Raw genomic sequence first — 20,114 nt, forward strand, 5'->3', positions numbered from 1 at the left:
CTGAACACTTTGGCTGATTTGCATTAAGGAATATATAAACAGTAAGGTGTGGTTTATTTCTTTCTTTTTCTTAACCTTTTTTGGTGAAAACAATGAAAGTTCTATAGTTGTAGAGTTAAACAACAGCCCTAGAGCTTAAAAGCAGGTGCAAGTGTTTAGTCAGCACAACAAATGCCTTTTATAATGTATATTTCCAAATGTTGCAAGCTGAATTTAGTATTTAAGAAGCAGGCTTTGCAGCTACAAATGAGTCAGGCAACCCACACTACAAAATACAAGCAGTGAAATGTACATTTTTATGATTGGAGACATTATTTCACATTTATGTAGCACTTTGTACCTGCTGAGAGTTTTCTAACCTTTAGTTAACTTCTGTTAAGGATCTGGTAGGCTTGGTCTTGGTGACCCATCATTGCAAAGGTAGCAGAAAGAGGAAGAAGCTACCAAAATAATCCAAAGGACAGACTCCAGGGAGCGGGACTATTGGAGAAATCCAGTGGAAGACATGATAGAAATGGCTGTAAATTGTGACCCTCATAGAAACCTGAATTTTCATGGTGTGGTGAGGAGGTTTCTGTGGGAGTGAGAGAGTGTGTCAGAGCCATAAAGGACCTGTCACTTGTCTCACTTAGGAATAGGCTCATGGAACATGACCAAGGATATAAAGGACTGGGCCACATCTAACTAAGGTAGAGCACAAGAATTCCCTGGGTTAATGTCAGAGAGGAAACCCAGGCCCTCTACTTGCAAATTCCCTCAGCGTCATTGCTGCATGAAGACTCCAGGGAGAGCACTCAAGGGTCTGAGGTAGGACAGCCAGGCACATGTCACATCTGTCTCACCAACTGGTCAGGCCTGAGTGGATTCCTGCAAACCTCTGAACTCCTCAAAGGTCAATCCAGAACCAATTGGAACATTTAGAATCTTTCTGGGTGGCTGAAATTATAGCATTATAATTATTCATATTTAGAAAGTAATAATGGCCAGCACTTAGTACTCACTAAGTGAGGACCCTCCTAAGCATGTATGGACATTAAGTTACATGCTCGAGGTCACATAGCTAGTCCACAATTTTGGATTTTGAGTCCTGTGCAGTGTAGCTCCAGAGTCTGTGCTGTAATTGGTTGTCATAATGGCTTCAGAACCTTTAAAATGCTTTCTCATTGTATTATTTATATATGAAATATAAGTTAAAATTTCCATATTACAGTAACATTAGAAAAATGGTTAGTTAATAAGCTATTTTTAAAGATAGGAGAATGAGGTCTCTACTCTTATCCCCAAAATCACCCACAGACTACACATATTTATTTTGTGTTCCCAAATTGCTTTGGAATGTCTTGTACTTGTTATTTTCTGTTATAGTTGGTTGACATTCCTGGGACAAGGCCAGGAAACACTTCTGTTCACTCCTTTGATGTGTGACCTACCTGAGACAGGTAAAAAATTGTCTTTGTTAATGTCTATCATGATTCCCTGAACAAGGTAGGCATTTAATAAATGTTCACTGAATTAATGGTTTCTTAGTCTGCTTAGGCTGCTATAACAAAATACCAGAGATCAGGTGGTTTATTAACAATGGAAATTTATTTCTCACGGTTCTGGAGGCTGGAATTCTGAGATTGAGTAAGGGCCTGCTTCCTAGTTCAGACTGCACCTCTTTTTGTCTTCACAAGGCAGAAGGCAGAGGAAGCTTCCAGGGTCTCTTTAATGAAGTCATTAATCCCATTCATGAAGGTTTGCCCTCAGGAGCTAATCATCTTCTGAAGGCCTACCTCCAAATGTGTCATATTAGAGACTGGGTTTCAACATGTGAACTTGCGGGGGAGATGCTAAACATTCAGTCTATAGCAGATGGAATTGAGTTACATTACACTCCAGGCAATGGGTTTGTTCTCATTTGATACAGGGTCAAAAGTTCACCCTGTATTAACACCATCCAGTGGAACTTTCTGCAATAAGGAACGGTTTTGTATCTGTACCACCAGCCACATATGACTACTGGGCAATTGTGATATAGCTAGTGTGATTGAGAAACTCTTTTGTAATTTTAAATTTTTTTTCCCAGTACTGAGCCTTGAACCTATAGCCCTTGACCTTAGCTATATCCTCAGCCAGCTTTTTTTTTTGTTTTTGAGACTAAATTGTAAGTTACCTAGGCTTGGCTCAAACTTGTGATCCTCCTGCCTCAGCCTCCTAGAGGGCTTGGGATCACAGGTGTGGGTCACCACACCTGGCTCAAATCCATGTTTCTAAAACCACTGCTTTAGATTCAGAGATTTTTGTTAAAGTTAAAGACCCAGTCCTAGCAATTATAGATAAGAGGTGAAACAGTAAAATTATTACCTTCTAAGTGGGTCTATGATACCACACATGCAGAGTTCCTCAAGAAAAATGAAGTTTTAAAATTACCATGACCAAGATCTATCAAATTATAAAATGTATGTGCCCTTTGAATTCACAACGCATTTTCTAGGAATTTCTTTTATTCTGTTACACACCATAAGGCAATTTACTAGGAAAGTCATTGAATAAAAGACAATCTAAAAGTCCACAGGTAAGAAGCAAATTAAATAGAGAGTGGAACTGTGTTAGGCAGAATAATGTCCTCCCCAAAGATGTCCATATTCTAATCCTTGGATGTTGGGAGCAATGCGACATAATTCTAGGGAAAAATCATTTGGTTAGCCTAGTTCTCTTGCCTACAGCCCAGCTACAGAATAACTCCAGTTTGGCCTCCGGTCACAACTGAGACTTCAGTGATCCAGTGATGCTGTGATTCTCCAGGACAAGAAACATCCTGGGAGAACAAACATCTGCTCAGTTCCTCATTGTTCTTGGACTGATCAACATCTTGTTTGCCGGAGATGTACTGAACTCTCTGCAAGCCTTCCGTTACACCTTGTTTATCCCAATGTGAACTATTGAACTCTCTGCAAGTCATGTGTTACATTTGTTTCTCCCGATGTACTGAATAAAAGGTGTGGTAAGCTGGGGGCTTTTGTCTTTGCTGCCCAGAGCAGCACTGATCAGACCCAAAGCTCAGCTTCTTCTCAGTCTCATTTTTCTACCTTTCCTGTAATTCGCCGTGTGCTGCCGTGGCTCGCAGGAGACCAGGACTCACTGCAGAGGTTCTGGTAACGTCCCCTTCCCCTGTCCCCTACACTTGGATTCTGTGTTACCTTACATGGCAAAGGAACTTTTTCATATGTTACCTAGTTAAGGATCTTGAGATGGGGGATTATCCTGGATTATCCAGGTGGGCCGATGTAATCTCAAGGCAGAAGTATAAAGTGAGAGAGAATGAGAGGTGGTGACAGATACAAAAGTCAAAGTGATAATGATTTCTGGCTGAGGACTCCAAGCCAAGGAATAGGAGTGACCTTCAGAAGCAGGAAAATGCAAGAAAACAGATTTTGCCCAAAAGCTTCCAGAAGGAACACAGCCCTGGCAAAAATCTTGATTTTATCCCAGACTAGTTTTGTGGTCAAGGTCCTGAGTTCAATCCCCTGTTTAAAAAAAAAAAAAAAAAAAAGACAGATGATCTAGGATGTGTGTTTCTAGTATCAGGTGGGCTAGGTTAGAATGTAAACAATTTGCATGCGTTTGAAGTTTAGAGATATGGTGCCTAAGTAATAGTGCTGTTACCTTCAGGGTGGAAGGCTGTAGAATTTGTGAATGCATAGTATGGTAGGAAAAGCACAGGCCCAATTTAAACCTTTATACAGGCCCAATTAAGACTTTTTAGAAATTTAGGGGTGAAAAGAAAAACAGGCGGCACGGGCGGGGTGGGGTGGGGTATTACAATCTTGGGTACATTTGTGTCCTGAAGCTGCAGGTTTCTGCAGTGCAATTTTAAATATGCAATTTTCCTTGTCTCCTTGCTACCTGTCTTTATTTCTTCTATCCTACTTCACAACCATTTATAAGAATAAAGAACATTATCTATGTTTGAACATGGAATGAATTCCAAGATATTATTGTTTGAAAAAAAATCAAGATCCAGGACAATGTGAAAATGGTACTCCAACATCATAGAGGATGTATACACAGGCCTATACTATTCTGGAAGGCAAGCAAAAAAAATAGTATAGGTTGGGAATTCCTAATTAGAAAATCTGAAATGCTCCAAAATCTGAAACTTTTTAATGCTGACATGACAGGTCAAAGTCAAAATGGAGGTGCACTAAAAATATATAAAATTATTTTGCAGCTATATGTATAAGGTATTTGAGAAACATAATAAATGTTGTGTTCAGACTTAGGTTCCATCCCTATGACATCTCATTATATATGTGCAAATGTTCTAAAAAATTTTTTAATTTGAAGCACTTTTGGTCACAAGCATTTAAGATAAGGGTTACTTACCAGGTAATAGTGACTCCCTCTGGGAATGGACACACTGGGGAGGGAGTGGACAGCATTACAAGAGGGACTGCTTCTCACTGTATAGATCTCAAAATTGTAATATGTTTTGAGAACTGTACCTTGATAGAATGTCAGTTTCCACACCAAATTCTTTGGAAGGACAAGATAAAGAAACCATACTGGGCCTGATTGGCATTTTTTTTTTTTTTTTTTGCAGGCACATTGCTCTGAATTTCTGGAGAGAGTAGATAAATAACATTCCCTGACATAAACAATTGGGTGCTGGATGTGAGAACTACTAATGTGTGCCCCAGAGTGGCCAGACTTGAAGGTCAGATAGAAGCTGAGAGAAAAAGGCCAAGGTCATTCCAGGAAAAACTAGACAGTAAGTCCATGTTCAGAATCAGGCCGTTCAGAAGAAGAGATTGTGCTTCTTTCCCAGAAGTATGTTAAGAAGACGTGTCAGATGGCGATTCTAGTTTTGTGAGGCAGAAACCTAGAACAGGAACATAAGGTGGTGAGGCTAGAGTTATTTATTAAATGTAAACTGCAGAGGAACTGAAGCAGCCCACAGCTACTCCTGCAAACTGGTACAGTCATCACCCATAGCAGCCAGCTGTCCCTTCAGGCCTGGAGGTCTCCCTCTCACGGGGACTGCACCCACTCTGTAAGAAGCCACAGGGACCTGTGAGAGACCCTGACCCCATGTGGCCCAGGATGGGGGAGGAGCCTAACTGCAGCAGGGATGTTGGGAGTTAGCACTGGGAGAAGGTGAAAGAAGGTAGCTTCAGCTTAGGTTTCAGAGATGGAGAGACAAGTGGTAAAGCCCAACATTGATTTGGGAAGTGTGGGTGATACGTTCATCAGCTTTCTGTTGCTGTGATAAAATACCTCAGAAAATCAATTTAAGAGGAGGCAAAGTTCATTTTGGCTCATGGTTTGAGAGATTTAGTCCACTGTTGCCTTTGGACTTGTGGCAAGGCAGAACATCATGGTGGCAGTGTGTGATAGAAGAGAAATGTTCACCTCATGCCAGCTGGAAAGCAAGGAGAGAGCATAAGAGAGGCAGAGATGAGGGTCCCAACATCCCCTTCCTGAGCATGCTGCTAATGACCTAACTTCTTTCCTCCTGGCTCTACCTCCTAAAATTCCACCACTTACTAATAGCACCACAGGCTGGGGAGCAAGCCCTCAACACATGGTTTGTGTAGACATTTAAGGTCCAAATCACAACCAGTGATGGCTCCTGATCCATGGAATACAGGGTTTCTCAAAACAAGAAAGAAAAGGAGAGAAGCCTATAGGTCATCAAAAACATGTGAAAGCACAATTGTTTAACATCTAAACCACTTCATTCTTCTAAGGCTCAGTTTACTTATCGGTAAAATGAAAACTGATAATGGCTCCTGTCTCTATGGGGAGGGTTAATACAGCCTGTTCTCCTGCCTGGCACTATCTTACTTGTTATGGCCTTTTCTAATGGCTGTGGCACTGATTTGTTTCCTTAATTTCCACAACAGCCCTGTATGATGGGTTCATTATTGTTCTCATTTTATAGGTGGAGAAATAGAGTTACAGTGGACCCTTAAATTATGAGCAGCCTGCTATACTAACAATTTGGGTTACGAACAGAATTTTAGTTTTAACTTTTGAACAAAGTATTGAGTTACAAGCAGAATGCCAGCTGCTTGTGCTTCTAGATGGTCTCAGATACAGATTTAACCCTTAAGGAGTTCTGGAAGGAACATTACAACTTCCTTTCTTCTGTGGGGTTAATCAAGAAATCCTGGGCCAATGTCTAAGGACACTGAGATCTGCCTGTATACAGGAGAGAGACTTTGAAGGGTGTGTACAAGAGCCTGAGCCTTCAAGTGACTGATTTGAGTTACAACTGGCCCTTGAGAATGAATTGAGTTCGTAAGTCAAGGGTCCCCTGTATAAAGCATTTCAGCCAATTGCCATGGCTATCCAGGGATTTGGTAACAGAGGTAATTTGGCATAACAGGCTGTGTGCTTAACCACTAATCCATAGACTTCCTACAGTAAATGGGGAAAATGGTAGTTATGGTTACAGTGATGATAATGACTGTGGTATAATGACATCATTATTTATTCCCATCTTACAGATAATGAACTGAGGCTGAGAAGAATCAAGTGATTTAAATGTTAAGTAACAACTTTACAAACATTTCAGAGGGCCATGGATTTAGCTCAGTGGCACTGTGCCTGCCTCTACAAATATGTTTCAGGACACAGTTGACCTGTTTTAGATTCCACAAACATAATCTATTGGTAAACACTTTATTAATCAAATGATTTGGAAGAATATAATAAAAAAGGGAAAAGGAAGTGGAGGTAGAGATGGAATGGGAATGACGTCTGCCACAGTGAGCTTTTGTCCTGCTCCCTTGACAGTGGCAGTTATGTTTGCAGTAGTGGTGTTGGAAGCTGAACCATTCCAAGGCCAAGGGCAGGCAGAAAAGGCAGTGAGAAGTGTTCATGTGTCCACAGAATGTTTAATACCTGCTAAGAGATCTTGACAGGCAGATTTGAGCATTTGATGAACTCAACAGGGAGGTCTGTGAGACTCTAGTGTCAAAGGCAAGAGGAAGTTCCACCGATACTTGTTCCATCCTATCACGAGTCTCTCCTTCCAGCTGTGGCAACAGGTGGGCACTGTTGCAATGATCCCAGGGCTCTGCCTTCAATCCCACCTGTGCACTTCCCGACACTGTGCTAGAGTTGAAGGACTTGACCTGCCGCCCAGTCCCGGTTCCACAGTGGTTTAATTCAGCTGGGGGACCCTGTAAAGCTGAGTCCTTTGTGATGTAGGTCAGGGAACTTGAATGAGTTTTGCACATCTCTGTTGCACAGGCTTCTGTTCAAAGCCAATGATAAAATGTTGAACAAACTGAATGGAGAATAACCCTGAATGAATATTTAGACTATCAGAACTGCACTCAACTATGAGCAATAGAAACCTGAGAGGCAGTGATTTAAATACAGTTTATTTCTCTCTCATAGAATGAGAATCCAGAGGCAAGTGGTCCAGGGTTGATACGACTGTTCTAGGACATCACTGAAAATATGGCCTTCATCCTCCTGTTCAAGAAACAGCTACCATAGTTCCAGTTGTCACACAGTGCTCAGAAACAGAAAGGAAGAAGGGCCAAGTGAAAGTGGTGCCCAGCAGTTGAGTCAGTATGTCTTTCAGGAAGTTTTCCCAGGAGCCACATTGAGCAACTTTCACTTACATTTCAATGAGAAGAACTTAATCACAATTGCTGCCTGTATCCCAGAGAAAGGCTGGGGAGAATTAGTTTTAATTTGGACACGTTGTTTCCCCTGGCAAAAATCTGTTGATAAGAAGCAAGTGATAATAGCTATTGAATAGGCATCTAGAAATCTCTATGACTCTGTGAATGGACAAAAATGTGAGTTATTGAAAGTGATCAAATGTAAAATGGCAGGAACAAGGCCATAGAAGATGTCCAGAAGGCTGAGGCCTTATCATTAGTTCCCAAAGGCTGGCAGATACAACTGACTGACAATAACGCCACAAATCACAAATCTAGCTTATATGCTAGGCCTACATAATAGGTGAATGATGTCGCTACTGGGAAAACTCTTACCAATCCATGAGGCTGGCGCCCCTATTCTGAGGATGGAACTCATGAAAAGTAACTTAGGAAAGTATCAAGTACTGTTTGAATTAATATGCATAGTTTATCAGGTTGAATCTTTTGGTTTCTAGTAAATATATATTTAAATGAGTACATTCGGACAATTAAGTTTATATTAGCTCTCTTGCACACTCAAGTAAATCCTTCAAGCTGGTGCTGCTGCCCAAGTAAGTCCAATGTAAGGAATTTTTTAGACAATGGAAACATTATTTTAAGCAGCAATGAGGAAAAAATTACCAGTAATAGTGAAAATTACACTAAATCTTACTGCTTGTTTCATCAGCACATACTGAATAATTTCACGTATTGGAATGTTTTTGACCAGCTACCTGTATAGAAAACAACCATTTGTACCATCCCCCACTCAGTCACTATCTGCACCCCCTATTCCCTCTAACTTCTCTTCTCTCACCTATTGTTTATAAGGAAGGCACATTCTAATGGGGTGCTGAGGTATTCCTGTGTCATGAAGGACAGCTTAGAATCAGCAAGTATTCAGGCCCTTGGATTATATTTGCATTTTATAATAATTTAATTAAAATAACTTGAATGTATTTACTTCTAAATTATCACTCCAAATTGCCATGCAAGTTGAATGAGAGAGAGAGACAGAGAGAGGGAGAGACTCTCACTCATTTGGTGCCTTATTATAGCAGCAATCTTTGCATTTATTATTTGTAAACTGCCACACCCTGGTAAAGTCAGAAACCCTCATTCATTAGATTGTGGGCAAAGGCTCTGGAAACTCACATGCCCTCACAGTGTGCATGCAACATGGCAAGCCCACTTGGAGAATGGTTTGTGTTATGGCTTGTGTCTTGATATCCCTCCAAAGCCTCATGCAGTGGGACTTTTTCTGAAATTGATTCATGGTGCAATGCTAGGCTCAAGGGCACTAGGATTGAGGGTGTAAGCGTTTCCTGCCCTAAGCAATCTATGTATGATAAAAAGGGCAGAAAGGCACTGTTAAAGTTCTCTTGTTGCTTTTGCTACCTTGTGGGTGCCATGAACTGTTGATCTCTGAGATGCTCCTCTGTCATGTGCCACTCTGCCTCGGAGCCAGTCAACTATGGACTGAAACCTCTACGAAGTGTATGCTAAATAAACCTTTCCCCCTTTTAACCTTGGGTATTGGATATTTTGTCTCAGCAAGGAGAGAAAAGTAACTAAGACAGTTTGGCACTGAACACAGTTTGAAACTGAACACAGGTGAATTCAGAGACCATACTCACGTACATCAACTTAGCGACACGGCTTTATCCCACGCTAGGGTCCCATCCAGCATTCCTTCTCCCATAACAGTGCAGGCCTTGTTGATGCCTCCCTCCTGAAAAGTCCTCTCTATCAGCTGTGAACCTTAGTGGGGAAGATTAGGAGACTTAAGCAGTTGCCCGTCAGCAAGCTCCCTGAACACCATGTAAAATTCCCCCACCCTTTTGCAAAAGCCTGCAAATTCTGTACCATTTAAGGTGACTTCATTATGAGTATCTAGTATAAAGTCCAGCACAAGCTTGCTTAGAAACAGAGATGAGTCATTACCTCACCTAACTCCAAAGATCAATGGTGGGTTTTAGGCAGAGTTCTATCAGAGCTCTAGTTCAGTTTTTCTGAGATCTCTCAACTCTTTATTTTGCCAAATCAGCTTTGTCCTTGGGCAAAGTTCTCACAGTTTGAAGGTGTCAGTCAGCATCAACTGGGCGGTGTGCTTGTTCAAGTGAGAAGAAAGCAGGTCCTTATCTAGATAACCACTGAACAAAAGCTCTGAGCTTAACTCTGATGGAATCTTCTTGCCACATGCCCACCTCCTGAAACAATCATTTTGGCAGCAAGACTCCAATGTGCCTGTAGTGCTGAGGCCCTAAACCCTAGTCAAGCCATACAAAACGAACAAACACAACTCCTGTGTACTTTCCCCAGACTAATGGGTGCTTTACTGTGTCTACAGAACTAAACAGGACCCACTCAAACAGCTTATCTCAGAACAAAAAAGCTATGCTCCCAAGTGATTTCACATTTTTGTGATATCTCATAGATAGCAATGGTTGGCTACTTCAAACGCCTACGTTCTCCTTTAAAGCTCTGCCTCATTGCTGTACCAGACTGCCAGCCATTCCTTTCTCCAAGAAATGTAAGGAAACTTACTTAGAAGAGATGACTTCAGGCAAAACTTTTACAGTACTGGGTTTAGAGATACAGTAACAAAGTCTCATGTTTGACTAGCATTTAGCAGTGCCCAGTGTTTTCATTTGCAGCACCCTATTCCATTCCTAGGAGTGGGGTAGGAGTTGTACTGTGATAGCCAGTGTGCAGATAAGGAAATCTCAGATTGAGTGATTTATCCAAGGTCCACAACGTAAGACATAGAGCTGGAATTAGAATCTAGGACTTTTTAATGCTGAACTTTTGTGGGTGCTTTCCTCTGATGGCTCTTTTGGACCATGGTATAGAACAAGAAAAATAAGATTCAAATTTGACTGTGGTTCCAAGCAATCAAAGACCGGGTAGTGTGTGAAATGAGAATTCTGCTGCTGGAGGACTTTCCCGCACAGGAGAAAAAAGACAGGAAAGATCATCACAGCCTCTGCTTCTGCTCTTTTTGTTTGTTTGTTTGTTTTTGTTTTCTTTCCCAACTCCCTTTTTCTGTTTTGTTCTGTTTTGTTTTGTTTTGGTATAGGGCATTGAACTCAGGACCTTGTGCTTGCAAGGCAGGCTCCTGGTGCCACTGAGCTAAATCCCCAGCCCCCAATTCCCTTTTTCTTAACTGTTTCTTTCTCAAATTTTCATCTCTGGTGCAACTTTCTCAAACACAACACCGAACACATTCTTTCTATGTACAGGCCCTATTCAAGAATTAGTCCTGAAAAGGCATCCTGGAAGGCTGAGGGACAAAGGCAAGGAGGACAAAGGAGATGGCATAGGATTTGGGAATAGGGTGAGGACAGGATGAATATGGCGGAAGAAAGAAAAAGAAAAGATACCAGAATCATGAATTGGCTCTGACACCAAAGATTAACTGTAATATAAAATGTTAGATTGCTACATACATTTTGAAGACAAGTACTACTTTGAAAGTAATGTGACCTTTAATTACAGACTCAGGATTGGGGATATTCAAAGATTAGAAAATCTAAACCTACCAACTGAAGGGTTCTCCTAATGATTTTAAAGTTTAGATGGAGAATTTTCAGGCATTATCTTTTACAGCGCTCATTTTAGATAAATTTGAAGTGCTCATATGCTCAGCTTGATGAGAATTAATTTTCTCACGACTATGATCTGCATTGAAAAATAAGGAAAGATAATGAGAACCAAGAAGCGTTAGAGCCTGAAAGACAGTTCTTATTGACTGTTTCTTCCCTCTGATATGACCATTACCTGAGCAGCTTTGACAGTATCTTGGAGATCTGTTTAAGGGTCAAAGGGCCCTTTCAGAATTGTTTGCACCAAGATTAGATTGCATCTAATCTCATAGTGATGAGAAATTGGGAAATAATTAATCTGAATACTCCTGGGTTGTTGTGGCAATAAGAGTGACCTAATTTTCGCATTGTGGCATGGAAGAAAAACCAGGTTGCAAACTGGAGGGCGCATGAGCTAAATGTGGGCTGCAGGTGAAACTTGTTTGCTTTTTAGTGTTTTAAGAGAAGAGTTCTCTGCAGTTCACCACTGGGCCTTACCATTCACATGATATGTGCATGGCCATACAGATTTACCTCATCTCTTACCACTCCCCTGCCTGGCCCTTAAGGCTTCTGAGTGTGAGGCCTCTGAGATAAGAAAAGCTATTTAAAATAAGGTAATAGAGAGAAGAACAAATAATTTACCTTGACAAAGACATAATGGGATGAAAATTATAGAAAGGCAACTTTAGTTATAAAACCAAGAGGAAAAGTCCTTTCTAGAGAAATCACTAGAATCTGGGTCTGTCTTCTGGAGGACAAATGTAGCTTCCTTGTAGGTCTAGCTCTGGAAAGAAAGGACAGGGTTGCTGAACACTTTGAGATGGCATTCAGTAGGACTGCTTATTTTATGACTCTGGGAAATAAAACTATAACAGAAAATGTGAGCACTGTATCTCAAACACCTGGATGAAAAGCAACATCATTACAGTCATTACAGGACAGAAGCAATGGCACAGAGATAACAAAAGCAAAAAGGGTCACCTTTCCCCACAATAGGTGATACCTGAACTCTAAAATCAACAGTAGGAAGGCACATAGTCAAGGTCAGGTCAAGAATTGGCTGGGGAGCAAAATGAGAAAATCTTTTAAAAGTCTTACTTCTCTATAAAGTTTAGTTTTAACATAAGGTATTTGTATTAGTTTTCCATTACTATAAAAAATACCTAAGATAATCAATTTAGAAAGAGAAAGGTTTATTTTGACTCACAGCTTTAGAGGTCAGTTGACCTGTTGCATTTGGGCCTGTGGTGAGGTTGAAAATCATGGTGGGTGCTAGAATAATCATGGTACATAGCAGAGGGGGCTGCTCACCTCATGCTGACAGGAAGCAGAGAAAGAGGAAGAGGAGGGGCCGTGGTCCCAATCTGCCCTTCAAGGCTACACTCCCAATGACCTAACTTCCTTCTTCTAGACAACATCTCCTAAAGGTTCTACCTCCCAGTAGTGCTACAGGCTGGAGACCAGGCCTTTGGAGAACATTCAAGATCCAACTTACAGCAGTATTTACAACCAGGAAACAATTTTGGCAATAGCAATAAAAGGCCCTCCAAAAGCTGAAGGAAAGGAAAACAGATAAACCAAGAGCCTCAATTTCTGATTCTACACAATCTCTCCATCATCAGTACCCCACCCTAATTCTCAGTGCCCTCACTGAAGGGCATTTGGCAAACGCTTTTGCTTCTCTAATTTAGTGTCTGTGATATCCATGGGCATAGTCCTGCCCATGCAAAGGGACCAACTCCTCAAGATTCAAGGAGACAGCAGAACACCTTCTACAATCCACAAATTCAAGTATGGATATTAAGTTAAGAGCTAGGCGCTGAAGTTAGACAGATCTAAATTCAAATTTTAGTTCCAGTCTTTATTGGCTTTAATGACCTCAGAAGGTTGCCTTATTTCCCTGCCTTGTTTCTTTTCATCCATAGTTTGAGCATAATAGTGTTTGTGTATGTCACAGGGTTTAAAAGCTGCTTCGTGTTAAGACATCTAATCCAATGCCTGATACAACAGTAGGAACTCAGTGAATTGTTGTTTAAAATAATCATTCTCATAAACTTGAATATCTGTGAAAGTCTATAAAAGGGGGAGAAAGTGTCAGATTTCATGTCATGGCTAAATGCCTCCCTGCTTATCTGTCCGCTGAATGGCTTCACCTGCATCAACGGAGACTAGGAGATCAGTACTATCAAAATGAATGCGAAGAAAGTTTCATAAGTGACTATGAATGCAGCAGAGTGACACAGTTGTAGACTTTAAAAGAGGTCCTGTCACAGGTTGGGCTGTGATCAGGAGAAGGAGAAACTATTGTAATCTATCCAGGCTAACAGATGACTGAAGACTCTCTTTTGTCAATGCTACATAAGAAAGTACAGTAACAAATTGTTAGAAATTGCTTGAGCATTGAAAACTGAAATTTCAGCACACTGCCTTACCACAGTGCTGAGCTATACTCCCATATAACTTGTATGGTGCACCATGTGGAAGCACAAGGAAAGGTAATATCCTTTCCTGGGAAAGCATGGTTTGGGGCCAGTGGCCTTCCTGAGAGAGGGCATTTGCCCCAGGTCATGGGCATGAATGAAAACAAGTGAAAGTTGTTAACAAAACAAAACAAAACAAACAAACAAACAAAATATATATATGATTTTAAATGTAGTGTCTGTACATAATTTATAAATAAAAATATAAATATGAGGTGAAGGACCAAATTTTCTTATGGATGGAATCAAAAAGCTTTGGGAACTATTGTTCTGGAGGAGAGGGGAGACCAGTAAGGCAACAGTTAAAAATGTAAGGGAGAAGGAACTCAGCTGGGACACAGATAAGTAGCACCCAGAAAGCACAGAAGGAAGGGGAGGAAGGACATAGGGAAGGTTTCTTCAAAGAGGTGACAGACTGAGTTGCTGAGGTGAGTTTGGTGGAGGGAAATAGAAAGAAAGAAGAAAAGTATCCTAGGGGACAACAAAACACATGCTATGGCAGGTTGACCTGTGCATGAACGAGTGCACCTCGAAAACTAAAATAATCTGATCAATCTTGAGCAGTTAATACACGTGGCACATGGAGAAAATGCAGGCTGGGAAGCTTCTGCAGAGATCAGATTATGAAGGACACTGAAAAGTGCGAAGCTTACTCTGGTTAATGTAGGTTACTGCTAGGGGATTCAAGTAGGGGAAATGATATCATGGAACAGTCTGCTCAACTTGACTCTTTAGCCCAGTCTTCACCAACATCTTTTTTGAGTCCTGGAGGGAACAGCCTGCAATAGTGAGTGCTGGTGAAACCTCAAAAAGCCCAGGAAAAAAGGGTCAGGAGCCTTTAAAGGAGTAAAAATCCTCACCACTCTGCAATGCTTGATAAGCATCAATACACCTATGGACACATCTTTGGGCAAAAAAGTGTGTATCCTTTCATAGGTGTTGGTGCCTTACTGGCTCCATTACAGTCAATAGCAACAGGAGTTACCACCTGCATGAGCCAGAGCTGGAAAGGAGGGAAACAGCAGACACCACAGCAGCCAAGAGGCAACTGAGCCACCTCAGCAGGCTCCTCTGACCTTGCAAAGCACTCGGGGCTCCTCCATGTCAGGAGATGTTTATCCAAACTGTCACCCTTGTATCTTGCACAGAGGATGAGGACAGCAAGATTGCAAAAATCCTGGGGTCACAGATCATGCAGTTGCCTGTATCAAAATCTTGCTAGACTTATGAGAGGGAATTTTCCTACGGGTCAATCAAGATATATTAAAGGAACAAATGAAATAGTGATTGCGTGGCTGCTCTTATAAACTTTATTTTGAACCTTAAGCTGGGCTGACCTGAGAAGCAGTGGTTTTCATAAAATTTGGGATCTGAACTATAATCTTGGCAGCAGTGTAGATGACAGGAGGTGAGTGGACTCAGAATGTTCAATTAGAACCGAGGTCAGTGGCTGTGTATTTTACTGACTCAGTTCTGAAGAAGTCTTATAAGAAACTGGAAAGAATGACATCAATTGGAAGCCAGGGATTTAGCTCAGTGGTTTTGCCGCCTGCTGCGCAAGCACAAGGACCCGAGTTCGATCCCCAGTACACAAAAAAAGTCGTCATTGTGTGTACGTGTGTGCGTGCATGCGCACACGTGTATGCATGTATGTGTGTGTGTATGTGGTCAGTAGAGCAGCAGCAGCCAGGCAGACAGCTAGGAGGTAATGCCCATAAGAACTGTTTACTTTGTGGCAACCCACCTGAAAACCCAGAGAGAACCTGTTACTAATTCTGATGCCAATTTAATCATAAGCAAAACAGGATTGGGGGACAAAATGATACTTAATTATCAAAGAACAGATAAAGTTGATTCATTTCTGAGCTGGAATAAAATCAATACAAAGAACTGAGGACTTGGTTGCACAAATGTTAAACAAGACAATCTGGAATAGACATTGTTTTCTTTGGAAGACGGTGGGGCCTAAAGAAAACACCCCATTGAGGCCAAGATTGCTATTAGTGGAAGTGGCAGTCTTAGTCTTTAAAAAGGGGGGGAGGGTTAGACATTGTTATAGGTGCCCATAGGCTTGCACAAGCTGAAGAAGACCTGACTTCATCATCTACCCATTCAACACAGTGGTGGCTGTGAAAGGAATGCTCCAAGCCACATAGGAGCTATTCATAGCTGGCAAACCTGAAATGCACCTTAAGAGGAACCTGGGATAGGACCCATAGACCCTCTTGTAGCACTCATAGATGTCCACACAGGGCACAAGACATGCACAGTTTTGATTATCAATATATCCTGAAATTAACAGACGCCTGAATGTAGTGGCCAGACCACTGGATGAAGCAGTCTCCTTTAGTGGCTTCAGTTGGCTCTATTAGACCACTAGAATCACAAATCTGTGGCCGCTGCTCCATCTCCAGGCCACTGGCCATCCTGGGTTTTGAGAAACTGTTACTAGATCCCCAATCGTTTATAATGCTGTGCACCACTCTGGGGCTGCTATACATCCGTACTCTGTCTGGGCCTCTACTACAGGAAGAGGCTACTGGTTTCCAAGAAAAGGGTCTTAAAGCCAGGGAATGCTTGTAGTTCAGGCTGTATCAAATCTTTCTTACTTATTCTCTTGCTGTCCTTTCCATTAACATATTTTTCTTCCACAGATCAATGAGTTTAGCAAGTAAAGATGTATATCAGTCATCGCTTTCTCTTGGAATTAATAGGTCGAAGTGTTTGTTTTACCTATCTTTATAGCCTAGATGCTGAATCTAAAGGGATACCCTTGAAACAAACATTTTTAAGTACACAAAAGTATGCATGTCTTTGTAAGGTAATTATTTTAAAGTTTGCCTGTGGTGACTATATACTAATGCTTTACTGAATGCACTGTGAATACAGAGAGAAAATTGGCTTTATGTGTCTGGGAGGAACTTGGTGATACCTTGGCCTGTTTCTTACATCTACAAAATCAGGCCTAACAGCTAGAGAATCTTTCAGATTTTAAAGATTTTTAATTATGTATCTCACAAAAAGGCCCAAAGTGCTTAGTGTATGCAGATTATAAAAAGGTAATGAGCAGAACGTCACATAAACAAAGCTTCAGTCATATATGAAGTAGTAGGCTCAGTTATTTCATGCAAAATAAACCGATTTCGTACAAAATATATTTTCCCAAGATAGAGAAAATAATTTTAAGTCTTAAAACTCCAAATCTTGATTTATTTTGTAAGTTATTTGGCTCATTTCATTTAAATGTATTTGTCCAATTTGGTTTAGCAAAGTTTTATTCTAGGAATAAAACCTTGAGATAGGAGTTAGTGGAGATCAGAGGTAGTGGAGAGCTATGAATGAGTGAAACAGTTCCCTTCCTTCATTGTTCACCTGCACATTTCTGGCGCTTTCCATCTCTGAGCTCTCTTGACTGAGCAACTTGGAGACTCTCCACTTTCTTTCTGAAATTATTAATTCCACATAGACAGTTTTTCCTCCAGAGGACAGAGGTGCCACTTCTTCAAAGTTCTGGGTGCTCCTCAGATGCTGCAGGGTGGAGGTGCCCAGCATTCAACTCCATGGGAGGCTGTTTTGTCACCATTTTTGGCTGAAGTTTTTGTATTGCATCTGGGTGTGGTGTGAGTCTGCCAGATATTCTGCCTGCTCTCAGCTGCAGGCCTCCCAGACTGGGCAGCTGAAGGCACTGCACAGCTGCCAAAATTCTAACTCAAGATCTAGAATTCTAACTCCTGTTCTTTAGACCCTTGTCTGGCTTTGGCTTCAGGTACCAGCCAAGTTGGTCCCTGGCTCATGATCAGGTCCACCTGCGCACTGCAGCCATTCTCACTTGGGCCCAGGAAATCATTCCTGGCACCAAAGTGAACTTTAACAACACACTGTCCTAGCTTCACCCAACCCAATTCTCATCTTAACAAGTTTGTCACCTCCTGAGAGGGAAGATAGAAGAGAAGGGCCAGAAAATGCCATGGATGAGGGAATTCAGCTCCAATTCCTGTGACAGATTGTAAATTTTTTACAGTGGCAGAAATACTGTATGTCTTTATTTACAGTTACATGAAAAACCTTAACAATTATTAGAAATAACACCTGAGATGCATATAGCTCATGGAAAAGGAAGTACTATTTCTCTATGTATCTGTACCAGAGGGTAAGTGAAATTTGTCCTAAGGAAAACTGCCCATTTCAGGGCACATGTGTTAATAAAAAATATGCACTATTGGGTCATAAACTGCTGATAATATACAATGTTTCTTAGGTACTTGGAAAAAAAGCTATTGGAGGACACATTTTGCAGGTAAAACTATGACTGAAACTGAGTGTGGGAATGGGAACAAGAAGGAAATCGATTTTTAGCAAAATGTTGAAAAACTCAACATAAGTGTGCTTTACCGGACAACATTATGTTTTAAATGCTCACAGGATGGTATAGTCTTGATTGACTGACTTCTCATTTAAATGAAGAGTAAATATGTCCCTTGACTGTATTTCTCCTCCTTCTAGCCTAAACCAAGCACTGTTCTTTCTTCTGCAGCAGAAACACACACACATGGCTTAATTACCAGACTTGAGACAGGGTAGTGGGTGCAATGGAGTGCCATAATTTGGGATAATAAAATTATTTTAGTTTGTGTTTTCCCAAAAGGAGCAGAGTAGAACAAACGTGGTACATGTGTAAAACACAGGCAAATGCACTTGACAACCAAGCACTCTATTTTGAAATTTAAATAAAGCTAAGATTTTCTTCTGGCCTAGAGGGAAGCTTCATTAAAATCAATTAGTACAAACCTCCAGAGATTATGGACTTTTTTTAAAAAGAGAAGGTATAAAGAATAAGGTGAACACAATTACCTTTGCTGGGTCCCTATGAATGACAATGTCACATCTAGACAGGTGGCAAGTGCAAATGTCCCCGAGGGAGGGGCCTGGTTAACTCCCTGAGGGCTCACCACAGGGAAGTATGTGTAATTAATAGATGTGTATCCATTAAGAAAGGAATATCCATAACCGAGGAGGCTCCAAATAGACTGCATATATGACAAAGTGTGAAAGGCAGGCCGAGGGAGATAAAGTTGGTGCAGGCGCTGCCAGGTGTGGCCGTGGTCGGAGTGAGGTTGGGGCCGCACCGCTGGAGCCAAGCGCCCTGGTCCCTCCTCCCGGCCCGGCGGCCTCCCTCCCCACCGCCCCTCCCCGCCGCTCCCGACGCCGTTACCGCCGCCGCTGCGCCTCCCCTCTGCCTCCCGGTGGCTCCTCGCTCTCCTTCCATTGCGCGCGCCCCCTCTCCCTCCGTCCCGTCCTCTCCGCTCCCCTCACCCCGCCTCTCTCCCCCTCCCCTGCCCCTCCTCTCCTCACCCCACCCGGCCTCCCTCCCTCCTCCGCCCGCCCGCCCGGCACTCGCAGAGACGACACCAGGGGGGCTCTCCATGTAGCACCATGACAGGCATCGCCGCCGCCTCCTTCTTCTCCAATACCTGCCGATTCGGGGGCTGCGGACTCCACTTCCCCACCCTGGCCGACCTCATTGAGCACATCGAGGACAACCACATCGGTAAATGGCCCAGGGGTGGGCGGGGGTGCCGGGCGCGCGGAAACTCCTGCCCAGGCGACAAGCACCAGAATGGCCAGGGTTGGCCTGGGGGAGGGAAGGAGGGAGGTGGCGGCCGGGAGGGAGGGTGTGTGCTAGCCGGGGTTGGGGGTGGAGGGATGCAGAGGCGCGAGGTGCTTGGGGTGGGGGTGGGGGTGGGGGCGGGGTGGGGGAGGGGGCGGGCGCCCTGAGGTGCGGCGGGCGGGCCGCTGGAGGGGCGTGCACGCGGGCTGCGAAGTGGTGGTGTGGGGGTGCGCCGCAGCGGGGCGCGGGGATGCGGCGGCGGGCCGGGCGCCGGGGAGGGGGCGCGGGCGCAGGGCGCGGCGAGTGGCGTCGGCGCCCCTCAGGGGCGCGGAGTTAGTTGGCCCGGGTGGTCCGAGCGGCCGGGGGCGGCGGGGGGCGGCGGGGGGCGGCGGGGGGCGGCGGGGGGCGGCGGGGGGCGGCGGGGGGCGGGCGCTGCACGCCGCCTGCCGCTTCCGCCCGGGCTCGAGCTGTCAGGGCTCTCGGCTGCGGCTGCAGCGGCCGGGAGGTGGGAGGGGGGCGGGGGTGGCTCCACCGCGGCAGCCATTCCGCTTCCTCCTCCCACCGCCGCCGCCGCCACTGCGTCCTGTCAGCGCCGGTTGCTAGGTGTGGTGCGCCGGGAGGGGGCCGGGGCTGCCGGCTCTCTGAGCACTGGTGTTCACCCTCCCCCCCCCCCCCCGTGGCCGCCGTGCCGGCCCGGGACGCCAGGGGCCCGCTGCTGTCCCGGCCTGGCGTGGACGCCGGGGCGCTGCGGGCTGAGGTTCCGGGTGTGCCCGCGGGCCGCGCCCCACACCCG

The 20,114-nt window shown here is 43.5% G+C and overlaps 1 protein-coding gene and 1 long non-coding RNA gene across 2 annotated transcripts in view; one reads left to right on the forward strand and one right to left on the reverse strand.

The window, feature by feature from the left end:
- Positions 1 to 414: 414 nt before the first annotated feature.
- Positions 415 to 19,329, reverse strand: LOC101703671 (uncharacterized). Its single transcript, XR_015449275.1, has 3 exons — positions 19,185 to 19,329; positions 9,288 to 9,407; positions 415 to 4,864 (listed from the first exon to the last, which is right to left on the reverse strand). It is a non-coding gene; the product is annotated as an uncharacterized LOC101703671 (long non-coding RNA).
- Jazf1 (JAZF zinc finger 1) overlaps positions 18,824 to 20,114 on the forward strand; it is a 348,619-nt gene continuing 347,328 nt past the window's right edge. Inside the window, exon 1 of the mRNA XM_004839497.3 lies at positions 18,824 to 19,261. Coding sequence (XP_004839554.1) covers positions 19,147 to 19,261 — 115 coding nt within the window. The 5' untranslated portion in view covers positions 18,824 to 19,146. The remainder of the gene's footprint in view (positions 19,262 to 20,114) is intronic.

The sequence above is a fragment of the Heterocephalus glaber genome, unplaced genomic scaffold (genome assembly GCF_053883595.1).
Source record: "Heterocephalus glaber isolate CG9 unplaced genomic scaffold, H.glaber_assembly_v1.0 deba00000676, whole genome shotgun sequence".
NCBI classification, from domain to species: domain Eukaryota; kingdom Metazoa; phylum Chordata; class Mammalia; order Rodentia; family Bathyergidae; genus Heterocephalus; species Heterocephalus glaber.